The following is a 19,757-nucleotide window of genomic DNA, read 5'->3' on the forward strand; positions in this document are numbered from 1 at the left end:
TCCTATAGCTTAAGATATTTATCTCTTTAACGGATCTTTTCCTGTAATATCGTAAATTACAACAAAAACACGTTATCAATTCACAATAAATTAAACATTAATTGTATATTGTATCATGATGATTTACGATATGGTTGGTAACATCTGATCAAATTGTTGTTAATACGTATACCTATGTGTGTGACGTTACATCATTTCTAAATAATTCTAAGTTTCGCAAGTAGTAGAATGTAATCAAAAATACATTGTACTTTTCTAGCCAAAACGTTGGTTTATTTGTTGGCGTTAGTCTTTACTCAGTATGAATTTTTATTTGTGTTTAAAAGGGAACATCACCTCAAGAAATAAAGGCATTTAGGTTCTGGAGAGTCATTGCACTATTTCACATCACTTACAGTACGAGTAATTGCCGAGAAAACCCGATTATTCGAAATTGCCCGGAACTGAGTCCCTGTTCGGAGAAAGGTTTTTCCCTCTATGTATCCATAATGTTTCGTGGCATGCAGTTAACATACATGCATATGCTCTAAAGAACTTTGTCATTGTTTTATTTGAATGTAATAAGCGCTAATGGAAAATGAATATTTATCTGCAGCTATTGCAGATGCACGTGAGCTGACTTCCAGGAATTCCAGAACTAGCAGCTGCACAAAACAGTGAAATAGGAATACTTTTTATCAATGTATATTCACTCTCACGCAATGCAAGTGATTTAAAACCATTCAGTGACTCTCGAACCCAAAGTTAAATCAATTTCTTAAATGACACTATCTTTATCTAGACATTCTTGGCAAATTATTTTTTGAATATATCAAGGCGGTATCCTATACATGCATTCTTCAAATATATCGGTCAGTGACAATTTTAGTAGTTAAAGTACTAAAATTCACTGAACATTTGAACAAAAAAAATGTAATTCCAAAAATTCCAAACATGTCTACCATAACGTTTTGAATTACGTTAGTAATTCTATTGAACAGATTGCGATAGCGCTGTGCCCATAAAACTTGTTGCACAGAGATTAACTTAATCATATTGATAGTAAACATTATACATTCCACCGTACTATGGTATTTTATTATTTCATAAAAGCCATAGCAGTCTTCGAAAACTTATTGACGTATGAAAAGTTATTTCATTGTGCAATAACAACGTGACACCAGTAATCTGAAAATGTAATATAATTTAAAAACATTGGCCAGTCGTAAATCTCAACAAAATAATAATAAATGTCCATAGGGTTTGCGATTATGGGCAACACGTTGAAAATAAGCTCTTCCTTGCTTAGTTTGATAGATAGGCGGTATTAGACAAAAATCCTATAAAGTTTGTAACTTTACTGGTTTACCAAAGCCTATTTGGCAATCCAGTAGAACACGCATGACCATTCTCATGTTCTAACTAATCATTCTACGTCTGACTGGAATCATCGCAACTACTGAAATCGAAATCAAGGCCAATTTGTCAATCCATGACATAAAAAGATTCAATGTGATATATTTGATCATATTTTATCGCATCAGTAAGTCAAGTAAAGTTAAGTCATGGATGGTGGATTTCGCATTTGTTTAGTTCTTGCTATCATTTCGACATCTTTTTGCAAGAACGTTAAGAAAAAACCTCACATAATATTCATTGTTGGTGACGACGTTGGATGGAATGATGTTGGATATCACAATGAAATATTCAAAACACCAAATATTGATTTATTAGCAAAGAGTGGTGTGAAACTCGAAAACTACTATGTCGGCGAAATATGTGCACCATCAAGAAATATGCTAATGACTGGGAGGTATACCGTGAGTAGAAATGTTTTCTTTGGCTAAAGATATTGTTTTCAATAATAAAGAAATTCAAAATGTTTTACTTTCGATCAAATCGGACACCGTTTTTTTATGTTCTTTTTTCCTTCCGTAAGGAAATGTATTAGGGGTCAAATTTTCCCCATTTTCCCGACCGTTCAAAGTATTCTGGTTGCTTGTATGAAAGGTACGTATATCAAAATATTTATCGATAAGTTTCTGTCCAGGTCTGAATTATATATTTTGAGTTACCAAACGAACCAGAGACCCATGGAAATTAACCTCATTGCTGCGTGCATCGCGAAATTCTTGAACCGAGTGTTACATAAAAGGTATTGCCACCGTAAACGAGTTGTATAGAATCACAGTATAGACCGGTACCATGCTTACCACAACGTGTGTAAACTTTCTGCGTACTAGCGATGTTACGACGGTTTGAATTGTGTTTATTATTTGCTGTGGAAACTAGTGTACATATCACGTGTATGTAGGGGATCGCGACGGCGGAGTGAAGTCGAGTCAAGCTTTCCTGTACTGAGAATAGGTAGCGGACATTCGAACAACTTTATACGACAACTAATTTTTACTGGGACTTCAACAATCACAGATATAGAGCTAAACTTCATTATGTTCAAATGATGCCAATAACAATCCATACATTTGTTCCGTAAACATGGGTAAATGTACGTATGTCTGCATGCGTATCACTGTAAAGCCATTACACCTGTTCCACTACGTAAATAGATTGACACCACAAAGTTATTTCACATTTGTTGTAGTTTGGCACACCTTTTTGTCAATTAAGAGGTATATCATGTACTAATAGCCTACTATAACAGGCCTGGGATTATTTTATTCTGACGTATAATTCCTCCAAGATTAGCCCGATATTTTGCCTAAAATCAAGCTCACATGTGCGAACGGTACGTGAAAATTATACATTGTTACTGAAATAGAATGACATTAAATGAAACCAAAATGTTTCTCAGTTTGATCGATGTACGTTCTGGGTTGCTACACTCCTCACAATTTCATACAACTTTTTATGCGCGCGACAAGTGTTTCCTGTTAAGTAGTTGTGTCGTTGACGTACCTATACCAAGTAGGCAGTGATGTAGATAATAGCCGGTTACCTACCGGTCACAATGCCCAGCTATAACTTATAACCACAACAGTTTAGTTGTGGGACCGGCTAAGGAAAGTAATAAAACCTGACGACCATTGAAAACAATTCTAAGTTCGGAAAATTAAATACGAGTTTCCCAAAAGTACTAATAGCAAGTAAATACCCAAAGTGTAAAAAAAAAGAAAAAAAGAAATTCATACTTATTTGGAAAACATTTGAGGATTACGCGGTAAAACAAGACTGGCCACGCTATCGCTAGCGAAAGCCTTCGAACTAGTTTCATAGGGACCGGACGTTGGAGGAAGCGCGAAGCGAAGTGTGAGGTCAATGTGACGTCTCATGATGTATGATGCAACAACACGACGTTTACGTAAAGTATAATTAAATGTTTTCTAAACTTCAGCGGAAAGAAATTTTGTCGATCGGACACTGACTATTTTCAAATCCTTAAAACATCTGAGAAAAATGAAGAGAGGAAGTAAAATGTAGCACTGACAGACAAGATAGACGTACGGTACGTGTACAGGAGGCGAGGCACACCATGTGGTGCAAACTGGACAATGATCGTGCGTGTCACGTATATTGCATCAGATGTAATACATGTAGCTAACCAAATATTCTTGGAATGCAGCCTTCTTGTAACAAGTATTGGAAATTGTCAGAAACCTGAGGATTTTATGACTGAATGTATTTCGATCAAGAATTCCCATACTTTCAGTTAATTTTTCTGATGACCCCAAAGTAAGACATGTTTGAAACATTTAGTGCGACATTTGATACTGATAAACGAGTGATATAATTCATAAACAAATCTAACGTTGGCAACTCTTTTATTTCTGTAATGATCATCAAATTTCAAGGACAACTGTCTATGTTGTACACATAGATCATGCATCACTGCCTAGCCTAGTTCCTATACCTGTCGACTGTTCTCTACGATCTCTAGCTCTGTGCATGTTGTGGAGATGAACGTAACGCGAACTGACAAGACTACAAGTACAATCATGGAGGCATCATAAATATTTGTTTTATTCAAATTTAAAAGTTGAGAAATCGTATTAAATTCTTTCCAGATTTCTCAAAAATCGTTTCCATATGTTTTGGCACTATCCAGCAATAATCCTCGTCATGTAAATGACATCGACTGACATCGTAGTCAAACATACGCACGGAGACAGAGCGGAGACCAAACAAGAGCCCGTACTCACCCCATCACGACGTATGCATTTATGCGTTTGTTTTGAAACAGCTGGGGTGGTACTCGTACACATCGGGATAACTCGGAGAAGCACATGTTTGTGATTTTAATGACTGTTTTCTGAGACGGGACATTGGGTTTGGAAATACAAGTTTAATCAATCATAAAACAGCCATAACAGATACTTTCAAAGAATTAATACACGGAAGGAAAATAACGGGAACATCAATGGCATTTCTACCAAACTCGAGATCGCACGTAGTTAGCTACCTAGTGTACAGTAAGTATGGAAGTACAAAGCTTAGTCCGCTCTGACCCGTGCGATACTTGTGAAGTTAATTTTGAAGTTTTCACGATTATGTTGTCAAAACACGACCTACATGTAATCTGTAAAAAAAAATTCTCATCTATCTAACGATATTGGTGTGATAACGATTGACCAAATGCCGACGCCAGTACTGTATACGTGTGCAACTGTAATCTAGTACCTTGTACAAATGATACAAGTAAGTAAGTTTGTTCGTACCCAAGAATTTCAGTTTACAATTTCAATGATACAAATTGTCACTGTGTAATAGTGTTTGGATCGTGTTAGAACAGGTCCCTCAAAATATAATTTTTCTGGTTATAATTTGTATGTATAAGTTTATAGAAATACGTGTGTCACCCAGACTGGGTGTCTGGCCGTACGTAAGCACCGGAAAAAACGTAGCAGAAACACTGCCACTAGACTTGAAAAAAAATATAACAAGGGACTCTTCGGATTAGGCAAGAACTACATGTAACCAATATGTGTGAATATCCACTAATATGTTGATAAACTACCTGGGTCGGATTTACCAAATGCTCCTCCCAGATAAACAAACGTATTCCGTTGTACATGCGCAAACCAACTTCCGTAGCGTGGGCACATAGCCTGTTTGGACCTTGGCCTTTAAGAATGTACGCTTCAAAGTCTATATAATTTAGTACATGCATCGGTGACACACAAGTGTAGGTATAGGTTTTCGATGTAGTTTTTCATTGTAATAGGCAATATCTGAAGTATGCACGCTTCAAATTTCATTAAGGGATATATCATGGATGATAGCTATAAATGTCAACCACCAATATGTGTAGGACAACCAATCTAAAGGCATTCAGTTTACATCAGGTGTATATCGTACCATATCGTCTATACACTAACAACAGAAACGCTTACCAAAATGTGTTGCAATACTGATAAGGGTGTGTATGTTATTACAAGTAATTATAAACAATGAACTATTAAAATATTGCTTAATTACAGAAATTCGTATTTATGCAAAACATTTATTAATATTTATAGCATGTTTGCCTTTACCTGATCAGTTTGAACTGAGCCTGTCGCTTTTGTGAAAACGGTGAAACACACAGCTACGTATTAACAATATATTCAAACTTAAACATAACCCTGTATGGATATATATTTGCCTAGGTTCAAATCCAATGATTTAAAGCGTTCCTGAGATATAAAAAAAACCTTACCAAATAATCTGTTCAGCCTTGATATAAGCTAGCCGTGGTTCAAGTAAATTTTTGCATGTAAGTCAAAATGATAGATCCAGTTGAGATATTTTGAACTCCAAGTTTACACTAGCAAACCATTTCCCAATCTGCCACTGTTATGGTCTGATATATAAAGGAATGTGCGACCGGAGAGCACAGATAATGTGTTACGTCGAGTTTTATAATCTTTATACTGCCAAAGTTGAGAAAGATTATTGTACGCACGATGCGAGATTACTGAATCGAACATTTCTACACTCATTGCTTACAGATCCACACAGGCATAACGTCTAATAGATTTGGTATACACCCACGTTCTCTACCCTTGAAAGAAGTAACTATAGGACAAAAACTCCAAAAAAGTGGATATTCCACCCATATTATAGGGAAATGGCACTGCGGATTCTACAAAGAACAATGTCTACCTTACAAAAGAGGATTCGATACATTCTTTGGTAAGTTTTCTAGGCAGTATCACCACCTTCTTTAAGTTTATTTGTTCTAGACTTTTCTTCGCATCCTAAATCTTTCAATAACCGGACTCAATTCAATCTTTTTTATTCTACCGATTTCAATGAAAACTTTCTGTATGATTCAATTGTTTATTTTCAATTGCCTCCGCTCTGGAACTCGCCATTAGCCAAGACGTTGTTCTTTTCTAGTATCGGCTTACATGTGCATGAGTGTCAGTGAGTGCGTATACAGAGCCAACTGGTCAAATCTAACAAAACCTTTGAAGAACGGGAAAACACAATCTGTAGTTTGGAATGGAAAAATAATGCTGACAGACATCGGCTCCTGAATCTGAATATCTGTTGGTTTCTTATTCTAGTGATTCTTTCCAAATACGGGTGAATCACACTCTCATTATATGAAGTCATGGACAATGATCCACTGTCAGATATTGTTCCCATTGTGGGCCTTTTTGGGGCATGCTAACTATATCAGAACACTATTTTAGCGCATTTACTTTGATATCGTGACTCTTTAATAAACCTCCCGATTTTTAACATCTACATAATGGTATGATATGATATTTAATAAATAAGTAACAAATATTGATACATGATTAAAACAACTTACAAAGTAATGAATACAAAGTATTATATGAATACTTATTAATAACATTAATGAAGTAAAAAGAGAAAGTCACAAACTGTTAAAGAATACCTGAATACTATTTGTATGTTGCTGTATACAAGAAATCGATGTTGAACATGTCGAATATCATAACGATAATATACCAAAATATGGCATTTTCCTATTCTACTATTAGGTTATCTAGGAACAAGTATAGACTACAATACACATAGAAGTAAAACGTATAAAAATGTTTACAACCTGCGAAATATGACTAAAAACGAGGGACCAAAATATGATGGTGAATATGCAACGCATTTATTCACCGGGGAGGCCGAACGGTTGATAGAACAGCACGATCCCGACAAGGTAAACATTAGTAAGATAAACCCATCAGTATTCATGTGATAGTGAAATTTAGCTAGACCGGTGTATGTCTTTAACAGAAATTAACAGTTATGCTGGCTGAATTGTACCTCACATGTGTATATAACTCTTTTGTTTGAACGTCATGATTATATGAGGTAATTACGTTATCTCAGGGATGCAGGGTATCATGCATTTTTTACAGTGAAATTCATGTACATTTATTTTAAAAACAAAATGGGTTTAAATAAATCACATTTGGTACACCTTTTTGCTTGGTTGTATATAGACCAGAACATTATTTTAAAAGGTAATTGTGAAATCTAATTGCACGCTATTACATACTACTTATGAAATGTGATATTTCCTCATTTGTCGAGTTTCTTGCTCAATTTGTATAAGTATGTATATGAAGGAGATGAGAACTTTCCAAAGTTAATACTTTGTAATCTATGTTTACGTTTTCACTGTTGCTTTCTATACAAAATAATTGTGCTTTTCACTATTTGAAAACTTTGTACATGGGCCGGTGAGCTTTTAGAAAAAAAAAGCATTATTAACTCAACTTTCAACATTTTCATTTGCCCTATAAATGTACAGCCGCTGTTTCTGTACTTAGCGTACAATTCCAACCATGCACCACTAGCAGTTCCTGAGGAATACGAAGAGCCACTTAAAGCTGATATAAAGGATGAACACAGATTAACTTATGCAGCCATGGCGTCCTGTCTTGATGAAGGTGTAGGAAGGGTGGTTAGTAAATTACACTCAACAGGGCTCTATGAAAATAGTGTTATTGTTTTTACATCAGGTAGGTCAATAATATGCGTTGCAAATTTCAATTAGAAAAAATCGATCTTATTCAACTTATCAAATATTTATACCAAATGTGTAATGTGTATTATAGATGCATGATAGTCTAATTGTAAATAGTCAACTCAAGCATGATGTCTAGGCATACCCGTATATATATCTGGCCTAAATACATATCATATCATACATTCCCTACCTACCTACCTACCTACCTACCTACCTACCTACCTACCTACCTACTGTCTTCCTATATATGAGACGAATTCTCACTCAAAGAAGTTTCAATTCAAATTAACTACCCGGTTTGTAACTGTAAAGTTACAAAGGGATAGCATGCACACTGTGTTGAATTATCTTAATTAATTTCGATTTGCAGACAATGGTGGCAATCCTTCTTGTGGTGGCAACAACTGGCCCTTGAAAGGTTCTAAATGTACATTATGGGAAGGAGGGGTCCATGTGCCTGCTTTCGTGAGCAGCCCTTTACTCAAAGAAGAAGTTAGAGGAACACAGTGCAAGGAACTATTCCATATAACCGATTGGTTTCCAACATTAGTTCATCTGGCAAAGGGTAACTTGCATGATGTCAAGTTGGATGGGTTCAATCAATGGAAAACAATCAGGTATGCCTATGTAAGTCTATACGTCAAATGAATGATAAAGTCATGTATTGCTATGTACATGTTTCATGTTTCTTATTGTCCTGTATAATCCTAGTCACTTAAGTCAACTGTATATCAAAGATGCAGCTATATCGATATGGTTTGTTCATTTATCTTCAGACCTCTATAGAAAACATTAAATTCAATATAGCGATTTCCATCCTACTTAGGACCACTTCTAATTCAATGAAGTTGGGATTAGCACTGGAATACAATAATCACCGGTGTGACACCGTAATTTTACATACCTGGGTGAACAAACACTTGTCCAGCCCGGGGAGGGAGGGGGGTACTCCACTTATTGGATATATGTATATATGCCACAAGGGGGTTTGGTATAAAATGGGTACTTTATTTTTAAAAGATAAGATAAGATAAGATAAGAAGACTAGACCTGACCAGTGATACCCCTCGGATCAGCTGCTGAGAGACTGTCACAAATAAGATCACTCTAAAAGCTACATAAGTCTTGACTTGAAATTGTCAGTACTGGTTTGACGGCAGAAAGCAGTTGGCATTTGGAAATGGTAATGGCCATATACATACTGCTTATATTACAGTGAAGGTGTTCCAACTGAAAGACAGGAGGCACTGATAAATATCGACGAACTCAATGTAATGCCACTCCCTGATGAGAGCAGAGATGAAACTGTGCGGATGTACTCCGAAAACAAAGATTTCAATATTTCTATATATGCCGCAATTAGATCTGGCAAATGGAAACTAGTGACAGGTATTTGTTTATATGCTTTAATAAAGATCTTTTATTATGTGAAGTTGGAGTAAGATATTCTTAGCATCCAACCATTCATATATAGCTTGAGCCTTACCATATTTATTTGGCTCATGATCATAGTTGAATGAAACTCCATTCGTCTCACTATTCAACATTTGTTTTGGTATGCTTACGTTTTCAACGAATCATGGTTATAGTAATTAAATAATAGTAACATAATAATAATAATAATAATGTTGACAATAATCAAGATTATTTGCACATTGACCACCCTACGTTGGGTATTTTGTTATGCTGACTTAAAAAAAGGTGACTTTAAAAACATCAATTGCCATGGTAACCAAAATCGCCATAATATGCAGATTATTTGATATAAAACATGAACCAAAATAATATTTCGGAAAAAATGCATTGTTTTTGCCATGTAGTATTTAGTGCTATATGTTGTTAAACAAATTGTCTAAAATAGGGTGACTGTTTCCATGGAAACTTACAGTAGGCTTAAAAAATGTTTTTTGATTAAATACATATGCCTCTGACAGATAACGTTTTAAGTTTAATAATAATCAGGTTTCTCTATTATGCTGAACTCTTTTGATGAGTATCTATTGCCATTGTAACCAAAATCACCATATTATTTGGATGTTTGCTAAATTTGATATAAAACTTTTAAAAAATTGCAAAAAGAAATTGCCTAACCTTTAACATATCCGTGCTATCCGTTGTAACACAAATTACCTCAAATGGGCGAAATGTTTCCATGGAAATGGAAATAAGGCTTAAACACGTTATGTTTGGGTAAAGTTAATGTTTTTAAGTAATACTAGAGAATTGATAGGGCCTGTTTTTGATAACTGACCTACTCTTGTAGTTTTATTTGCAAAGTGTGTATCTATATACACTTGTACAGCATTTTAATCAGCTTATAATGAAATAATTAAATTTTTTAAAGATCGCTGTAACTAGTAATAGGCAGAATATGAATATGATGAGCAGTCATGTTTATAACAAAGTCAACATTTTGGTAGATGGAATTTCAAATAGACCCCCCCCCATGAAAAAAATTAAATGGCATATCTTGTTGTGACTTATCATATCTACAAGTTAACCACAAGAAATTAGGGGGGGGGGGGGCATTGATAAATGTAATTTATTATTGGTGAAATTTTGTTATTCTGATTTGAATTGGCCACAAACTACTTTACCTCCTTCGCATTAGATATTATTGATTCAAATTATGATAAAGGTAACTGTGATACTTTCATACCAAAGCACAAGGTTTACACAAAACACGGACCAGTCATTTCGATGGCGTGGTTTCGAATCCCACCGCTGCCACCAAATCTGATACTTTCATACCAAAGCACGGGGTTTACACAAAACACGGAGAGGTTTCGTCTTAGAACTAAACACTTCAACTTTATTACAGTCCGCCATAGTTCGGAAAAAGCACATGTAACTTCCAATATATCAATACGCCAGTGATAAGGCTACTAATAACTCAGTACTGGTATACTGGTATTGGGTTAACAATAAAGTAGTTCCTAAACTCATCACAGTAACAAATAAATGAAGCAATTTGGAAAATTGTGAGGTGTTGTTTCTGTGCGAAGTTCATTTGCTTTGTTGAGTGAATTGACAGCACTGGTCCTTGGGCCGGGGCCGGGGTTGGTATGGTGGTGGGGAAGTAGTTCCCAAACTTCAGATGGGGGTATGCAGCTCAAGTTCAAAACATCTACCTATGTGTAATCTAAATAAGACCCATTGTTAGGAATTTCGAATTCAACGGGAAATCTTCCGGTGAGTTACCTTTATTTTGATGTTGTGAATGTATTTATCGATATAAAGCATTTAGACGTCTATGTTATTGAACCTACGGATTGGGGAAAAGTTGACTCACATTTAGGGATTTCCTTGTTAAAAAGTTAATCTATTTGGGTAGCATATTACCCATTCTATGGGAGTATTCCCCTCCCCCTCCCCGGGATCATACCAACTATGACCATCATATATACATTATCGTTTCTGTTAGGTTTTTAAAACTTATAGAGAACAATTGTGTAGCATATGTTTACAAATACTGCTAATGGGGAAATATTTACCAACTCATTTTAATGTTAATAAGACTTTGTAGAATTTGGTAATAAGACTTTGTCCAATGAGACTAATGAAATGAATCTCAATATTCTAGTCCCAGTACCCAGACTTTCACCACTGGGGTTCTTCTACGAGACCACCCAGACGAGAGTCTGTGAAAACCAAGTTCCAACTACCCCGTGATGGAAGTCACAGTCCATTTCTTCCAAGCATAACAATTGGGCTTACAAGGCCTGTTTGTCGTACCCGAATACATATCAGTCACTTGAGAAGTGATAATCTGTAGCAAAGGTACACAAATCGTTCAACCTGCAATATGTTGAAGGTGAAGTACTCCTCATGATGCACTGCTCCAGAAATACTTCCTGTGCGGAATAGTCGGAATTTCGTTTCCCTTGAATCATTAGCTGAGTTTTGGTACAAATTGAATCTTTGAAACGACTTGCGTGATCTACATTCTATAAGTAATAAGTAATACATCCCATATATAAAAGCAGCCATGATTTCAATATCTGCCGTGCACAACACACAGTTAGCTATATTTATGTATAGTTGAGGTCACTCACCTAATGACATAGACAAAAGCTTTTGTGATATGATATGGAATGATCAAGGCCATGCACAGGGCCCTCTGGCTTAGTTAGTTTTTTTTATGAAAACAAACAAACAAACAAACAAATACAAAAATAAATAACCAAACAAAAATAATAATAAACCAACCAACCAACCAACCAACCAACACACAAACAAACAAACAAACAAACAAACAAACAAACAAACAAACAAACAAATAACCACAGACAAATATTGACCTTCAAAATAGTTTAAATTGTAGATATTTTGGGGGGGTCAATATTTGTTTGTTTGCATTAGTTTGTTTGTCACTGTTGATTTATATATGTTTTTATATGTGTTCTTGTTTGATTAGTTTTATTATTTACTTTTGTATGTCTTTATTTTTTTTTTCAAAAGTCAGCTTTTTTATATCCCTTTGAAAGAATATATACATCGTGTAGCTCACAAAGCATTAGCAAACTCTTTCAACATTTTTTTCTTATTATAATTGATATAAAATATTTCTTCTCTTACGATTTGTTCAATATCTCTGCTTTCCAAAATTCTCGATTTATACACGGCAAAAGTCGCCACATCAAGATTAAATTCTATACAATTGATTGATTATCTTTATATATTTTCTCCAGAACTGCTTTACAACTTTACATTCATAAAGAAAATGTTTACTGTCTTCAATATTTTTACAAATCTCACAGAATGGATTATTCATTATTTTCCATTTAAACAAATTTTCTTTGTGTGGGATTTTCTTGTATAATAAATAATAATTAAATTGTGCTATTTTTTTAACTGACATACATTTAATTTTTTCTACCCATATTTCCTTCCAGTTATACTCTTTCCCGCAATCCTTTTCCCAAATCTTAGGAGCATACATTTTAATAGTTTACTCACTATATATGTTCCAGTAAAAATCTTTACATGTTGTTTACCATGTACCATATATGTAAGGATAAAGAGACACATCTGTTGCCAGCTAGTATTCAAACACATGTTATTTTTAAAATGAAGGAGATAAAAGGGTTGCGTTAATCTTCAGTGTTGTAAATCTTAGTGAAAATAGACAGTTTCCAGTCTGTTTCGTGTGACAATATGCCAATGTTTACATATAACGACAGGTTGAACCATGATCATACTTAAGCATAGACGTAAACATTTCATCTTTCTTTGTCTGGTGTCTAGATGCCGTCTGACTAACTAACTAACTAACTAACTGACTGACTGACTGACTGACTGACTGACTGACTGCCTGTCTCTGCCTCTGTCTGTCTGTCTGTCTGTCTGTCTGTCTGTCTGTCTGACTATCTGTCTCTGTCTGTCTGTCTGTATGATTGTCTGTCTGTCTGTCTGTCTGTCTGTCTGTCTGACTGACTGACTGACTGACTGACTGTCTGTCTGTCTGTCTGTCTGTCTGTCTGTCTGTCTGTCTGTCTGTCTGTCTGTCTGTCTGTCTGTCTGTCTGTCTGTCTGTCTGTCTGTCTGTCTGTCTCTCTCTGTCTCTCTCTGTCTCTCTCTGTCTCTCTCTCTCTCTCTCTCTCTCTCTCTCTCTCTCTCTCTCTCTCTCTCATCTTTAATGTGAACTAACCAAACATGATCTGAGCACTAACACTTATTACTTATACACAACAGGAGTTTGATATTTAATTTTCTAATAAGTTTTAAAGTGCCACCTTTCGCACAGGTAAGGATCCGCTGTGCTTGTGTTATCGAGAAGCATAAGCGATACGAAATCAATTAATGACTCTCCAAAACCCAAAGTTTGTGAAAATACCGTTATTTCCTGCAGTTGTGTTCTCCTTTACAGGATAAGGATACCTATGGAATTCACAATGTGTAATAAAATCTTGGAATTCAGATAAGATAAATGCGTTAAGTTCATCACTTTCACTTATCAGTACGGAGATATCATCGATCAGAATTTTTGCGGAAGTGACACATGGGCCTTGCTTATCAATTTCGGCCAAATGTGTTGTTGGTTGCTTTTGTATTTTTATTGTAATTGTTTAGCAGTACAACAATAGATATACATCTAAGAAAAGTTCCCCAGTAAGGCCATTTTGGGATAGGGATATTTGGTTTGGACATTAATTGGGGCGTGCAGATTGAAATTGTTACTAATGAATGTGACCAGATCATCAAATGCAAGTTATATATAACAGATTGATTTTTCGTCCCGTGTATCAGTTCTACAGTGTCGTTAAGGTCTGATGTATGTTAGTTAATACTGACATGGTTGAATACAGTAGTGCAATTATGCCATAGGCCTGATCAAATGTGTAAACGTGAACTATGGTTCAGTAGAGCCATATATGCATTGTGGAATGTACGAGTGTGACTGTCTCTCTGTGTCCGAGAATGAAAACAATGCCTGAGCAGTTGCTTGGTGTTTGGTTGGGGCATTACTTTAAGAGTGTGTCTATGTGAAATTGTTCAAATCAAAAGGATCACTCCATAAATGGTAAATGAAGCTATTTTTGTGAAATGATGATCGCAATAGTATTATCAAATTAGTATAAAAATGTTTCTTTTTGGTCAAAAAGCTATCATTTCAAAACTACTTGCCAGATTGGGCTTATAATTTAGTTGGGCTGTTTCTGGTGTAGATAGAGAAGTGCTAAGCGCATAATGATGTTATCAGAGATACGCAAATTACAGCCAAAATATTTTGCTAAGATAACAACATTAATGGGTATGCAAGTGCATACACATTAAACATATTAGCAAATATGTCTAGGAACAAGACGTCGACCATGTCCATAGCAACAGAGAAGGGATGGTGTATATTGGACAAATAACAGCGATGAATAGGCAAGTAGAAAAAACATAAAATGAACATTCATATTTGCTTAGCAACAAGACCACTCCAATAACAACCAAGTGTCCTTTCATTTGTCCTCACTTACAATCAGAACTTAAACCTACACAATTTTGTCCAAGTTCTTCCACCCTCCTGGCTATAATAAAGATTACACAAGAAAACAAGACTTAAAACAAACAGCATAGCATGGACAAACGGAACCCGTTAAAGACATGAAAAGAACACAAATGAATTGGCTTAATAGCACTTGGCACACCAAGCTACAAGCACGTTTTGATGCGAACGGTTTTATAGCCACTTGACATAGCAGTTAGATTGATAGAATGAATCATGAATGTCAAGAAATCCCAGTCAAGGTGTTAGCTGTGACAATGCATTGTCAAATTTTATTTCAATCACCAGTTTCATTAGTCTAGTTCCTATACTGTATTTTACCATTTACATCTACACTTACAGTAGTGGTTTAGATAGAAATCAGGTTGCATCCAGAGTACAATTTCATGTATGAAGAGCGTAAAGCCTACACATGTGTGCTGCCTATATGCCTCAGTTTGGAATAGAATACACAAGTTATATCCCCCCCCCTTTCCATCGCTCACTCCATTTTGGCTGTGTGTTGTGTGAGACAGAAAACCCAAATATACCTGTGTCTGAGTATTCATGCCGTTTCTTGCCAATTATTGTGTGATTCACTAAAGAATCTACGATCTAAAATATACACCACCTATTTTCATTTTCACAACAATTAAGATGTAACACTTCAACATTCAAAGACAAACCCCACAGAAAAATGGACTTGCATAATGTTATGTTATCAGTAAACAACCAGATTTAAACTGTATGCCTCCAGTAAAGGCAAAACCATAGTTTTTTGGGCCTACACACATTGTTGGAATACATAACTCTCAACTATAGCTATTATACATGATGCACCACTTAACAACAATGCTTTTAATGAGTAATTTGAATAATTAATGATCTTCAATAATTAAGCTGTATCTTTGGAATGCATATTTCAAATTCCATATAATTCGGCACATACATCAACCATTTTGTGCACATCGTCTATAGCCTGTTGATGTAATTTTCAATGTTATGACTAATTTGCATAATTAATGATTTTCGGTAATTAAGCCATTTCTTAAGAATGCAAACTTCAAATTTCAGATAATTTTGTATATGTTTTGATGGTCGACGGTAAAGAAGTGAATGTGTAATTTAAAGCTTGATGTTATAACTTATAATCAACATGGCTAATTTGCATAATGAATATTTTTTTTAAATAACCAGGCTTCAAATTTCATTTAGTTTCACATAATTAATTTGCGTTGTATGTGTTAGATATAGCCTATGATTACTCAAAACCATTAATTATGCAAATAACTAATTGATATGTATTGGCTGTTTACCAAAAATATAATCAGTTCTTGCCATTAGCATATGGAAGGTTTGTAGCAAATTTCATTATAATTGAGCTAGCTGTTTTTTAAAAAAATTTGACACAAACAGATGCACACTCACAGGTGGACAGACAGACAGACAGACAGACAGACAAACAGACATCGCCATTTCAATACCTTAAGGAAGGTAAAAAGGAAGTAACTTTTCAGATTTGTGAAGGATTTCACTGCAGTCAAATACATGTACCTACCACTTCTGCACTTGGACGGCAAGTAAAATTCACAACATGGCTTGATGTTTACCTAGTAAATTGTTAAGTCGAAGTCACTATACATCGGCTGATAGTAGCATGTCATTCAAAAATTAGATTTCTCAAACAAATTCATTGTTTTCGGCATGTATTATTCAGTGCTTTCTGTTGTTATACAAATTGTCTAAAATAGGATTGCTGTTTCCATGGAAACGTACAGTAGGCTTGAAATATTGTTTTGGTTAAATACATATGCATCTGGAAAAAACAAATGTTACAAAATTAATAATAATCAGTTTATTTATACTGACTTCTTTACATTGAAGTGTTTGTTATGAGTTCAAAAAGATGTCATTTTATGAAGATCCATTGCACCAAAATCACCATAGTATGTGGGTTTGTTTGCATGTTGATATAAAAGATGAATAGTTTGTAATAAAATTTCCTATCCTGTAACATATATCAGTTGGTGCTATACTTTGTTACACAAATTATCTGAAATGGTAGAACTGTTTCCATTGAAATGTAAATTAGGCTTAAAAATGTTTTGGTAAAATATATATTTGTAAATTGACAGGGTCTGTTAGATTAGAACCCACCTCCTTATCTATGAGGTAGTTTGTTATGCTTCATAAAATAATAATTACTAAAATATCTGTAGCAATGCTACCAAAAATTACCATAATACCTCGACTTTTGCAAATGTTGGCTGCAAATCATGGAAAAAACACAACAAATATGAAAAAGGTTATTTATTTATGTAATTATTATTCAAACATTCGTTGTCATGGTAACGGAAATTACCATAATAATTTTGTTTTTTAAAAATCAGGTAAACAGAAAAAAAAGAAAAATAGGATTATTTTTGGTTATGGCATTTATGAATCTGTTATGTCTATTGTAACACATTTTTTTTTAAAACTCGATCGCTGTTTCCATGGAATTGTAAATTAGGCCTAAAATTGTCATGTTTTGGTAAAATATATGTTTTTAATACGAGAAAATTGTCTGGCCTGTTTGGTTAGAATCCACCTACCTACCTGGGGTAGTTACTTACGCTGAGAAAAAAAGTAATTATTAAACATCCTTTGCCATGGTAACGGAAATCACCATATTTGCAAAAATACACAAAGCATGAAACAGATAAAGTAACGGAAAAATCCCTTGCTATTTATGGGTCAGTGACATCTGTTGTAATATAAATTGTCTTAAAAGGATAGCTGTTTACATGGGAACACACATATTTAAGTAGGAGGAATTCCAAGCACAAAAATTAAAAAAAAGAAGAAAAAAGTAGGCTTAAAATGCAATGTTTTGGTAAAATGTATAATTATAATGATAAGATAAATAACATGTTTTGTCTTAAAATGAACAGCACACACGTAAACCATATTTTGATAATTTCACGTACATTATATTGCATTCGGATTTATGTATTACATATTATTGGTTATTCATGGAAGAAGAACTTATAATAAATAAAATAATATTGTCGCATCGTTTTTAATGAGCATGACATAATTTAATACATGTCTTAATACAAAGTAAGCAAGTATATAAAAAGTAACAAATACAGTTTGCGATGGTATAACGCAAGCTTTATTTAACAATACACTCAAAACTACGGCAGTGTTGCGACATATTTGAAGTTTTGATATTAACATTTAATTTAATTTTAAAGTGTCGCCGTATAATTAATTTCTGTACAAAATATGAAGTGCGAGAACTTCCTTGAGTTGCTTTTGTCATGATTATGGAATAGTCAGGAAGTGCCAATAAACTCACTGTCGCAGTTTCCAGACTTACACACTCGACTACAATGTATATGGAATTGTTATAATGTCATGTTAGAGCATTCACATGAAGTGATGCTACACTGAGGATTGGAAGGAGCCGTGGAAATTACATCACATTTATATCAAAATCTAGTGTGACATGGTTAAAAGTCGATCGAGTAATTATGCTCAACATGTCACAGAATAAAAGGAAAACATGCTATCAATTGGTGTGCCGTGCATATAATTAGGGAGATTCTGCTGTAACAAACATTTCACACGCACATTACGTTTTGTGGCGTCTACAGTAATCTTTGCTTAACAAACGATTTAATAGATGTATCGATGCTTTTAATTTGTTGTGTTTTAGGCAATGCTGGTGACGTTGGTGAAGCAACTTGGACACCACCGCCGGAAGATCCAAAATACAAACAAACCGTTGCTACTTATAGTGCCGTGAACCTATATGATATAAAGAAAGATCCAGAAGAGAGACACAACCTTGCTACTACGCATCGAGAGAAAGTTGAGGAGTTACTAAAACGACTCGGCGAATTATTTGAAGGCGGTGTTGCACCTGATTGCATTGGAGGAAATAAACCACGGCTTGATTACAATATCATGGGCGATCTACTCGGCCCATGGGTGAAATAAATGAATCCAACCACTATTCTACAGATACAATAAGTAGCTCGTTTTACTTGGTTTAAGGTTTTAGCATATTATCAATTTCATGTATCTAAATAAGTACTTGAAATTTGAAAACTTTCCTTTTAAGTTAAATAAGCACAATGGCATATCTTCTAATGACTACAAATGTAAGAGATGTTACCAAATGAGTGTGTATCAGTAAAACCCATGATATCTTTATTTATGGTTATGATTGACAGCAGAGGGCTTCGTAGAATCCTTAAAGATCATTGTAAATGCTGATTCATATATGAAGGTATTGATTCACAAACCAATCTTATTTGTCAATGTGCATTTGTCACAGGTGTCTATATATTTAGCTTTCCTATCATCTATCCAATACGGCTATTTAAAGTGGCACGCATAAAAGTATACGTACTTATCATTACATCTTTGGCATTCATGGACAAGTCAATACCAAAGTTTGAGGTATTATACAGTAGGAAGACAACGAATATATATAACATTTTCTTGTGGATACTTACTAAATAAAAGGTTTTACTTATAACTAATTTGGACAGCTATTGAATATAACCACATTTCACACCTTTCATGATTTTGGTCGCATTGCTTGTGCGTCTAAGAAGTGCGAGCTAAAACTATGAACAGGGTAAGTGTTTTGGATACAAAATGTAAAGTCTGGTATCCATTTACACTGTATAATTTTTGGAACATTAGCATTTCTCTCCCAATGATACGGTAAATAGCATGATAATGCTTAATAAAAGTGGGATATTTTACATTAGACATAACAATAAATGGGTATAAAGGAATTGAAAATGTTGTGCTTGATTTATTTTGTCTGTATTTAGTTTTATGCATGAAATATAAGAGCCACAT

General features: G+C 34.7%; 1 protein-coding gene across 1 annotated transcript; it reads left to right on the forward strand.

The window, feature by feature from the left end:
- The first annotated feature begins 1,544 nt into the window (after positions 1-1,544).
- On the forward strand, positions 1,545-18,881 carry LOC144444265 (arylsulfatase B-like). The gene is made up of 7 exons (XM_078133678.1): positions 1,545-1,799; positions 5,925-6,108; positions 6,930-7,102; positions 7,700-7,910; positions 8,289-8,535; positions 9,135-9,307; positions 18,598-18,881. The coding sequence occupies exons 1-7, from the start codon at positions 1,545-1,547 to the stop codon at positions 18,879-18,881; spliced, it is 1,527 nt and encodes a 508-aa protein (XP_077989804.1).
- Positions 18,882-19,757: the final 876 nt, after the last annotated feature.

The sequence above is a fragment of the Glandiceps talaboti genome, chromosome 13 (assembly GCF_964340395.1).
Source record: "Glandiceps talaboti chromosome 13, keGlaTala1.1, whole genome shotgun sequence".
In the NCBI taxonomy this organism is placed as follows: Eukaryota; Metazoa; Hemichordata; class Enteropneusta; family Spengelidae; genus Glandiceps; species Glandiceps talaboti.

Coding starts and splice junctions, on each gene's coding strand:
- LOC144444265 (XM_078133678.1), top strand. CDS start 1,545: ATGGATGGTGGATTTCGCATTTGTTTAGTTCTTGCTATCATTTCGACA. Junction 7,103..7,699: donor AACAGCACGATCCCGACAAG/GTAAACATTAGT, acceptor ATAAATGTACAG/CCGCTGTTTCTGTACTTAGC. Junction 7,911..8,288: donor TGTTATTGTTTTTACATCAG/GTAGGTCAATAA, acceptor TTCGATTTGCAG/ACAATGGTGGCAATCCTTCT.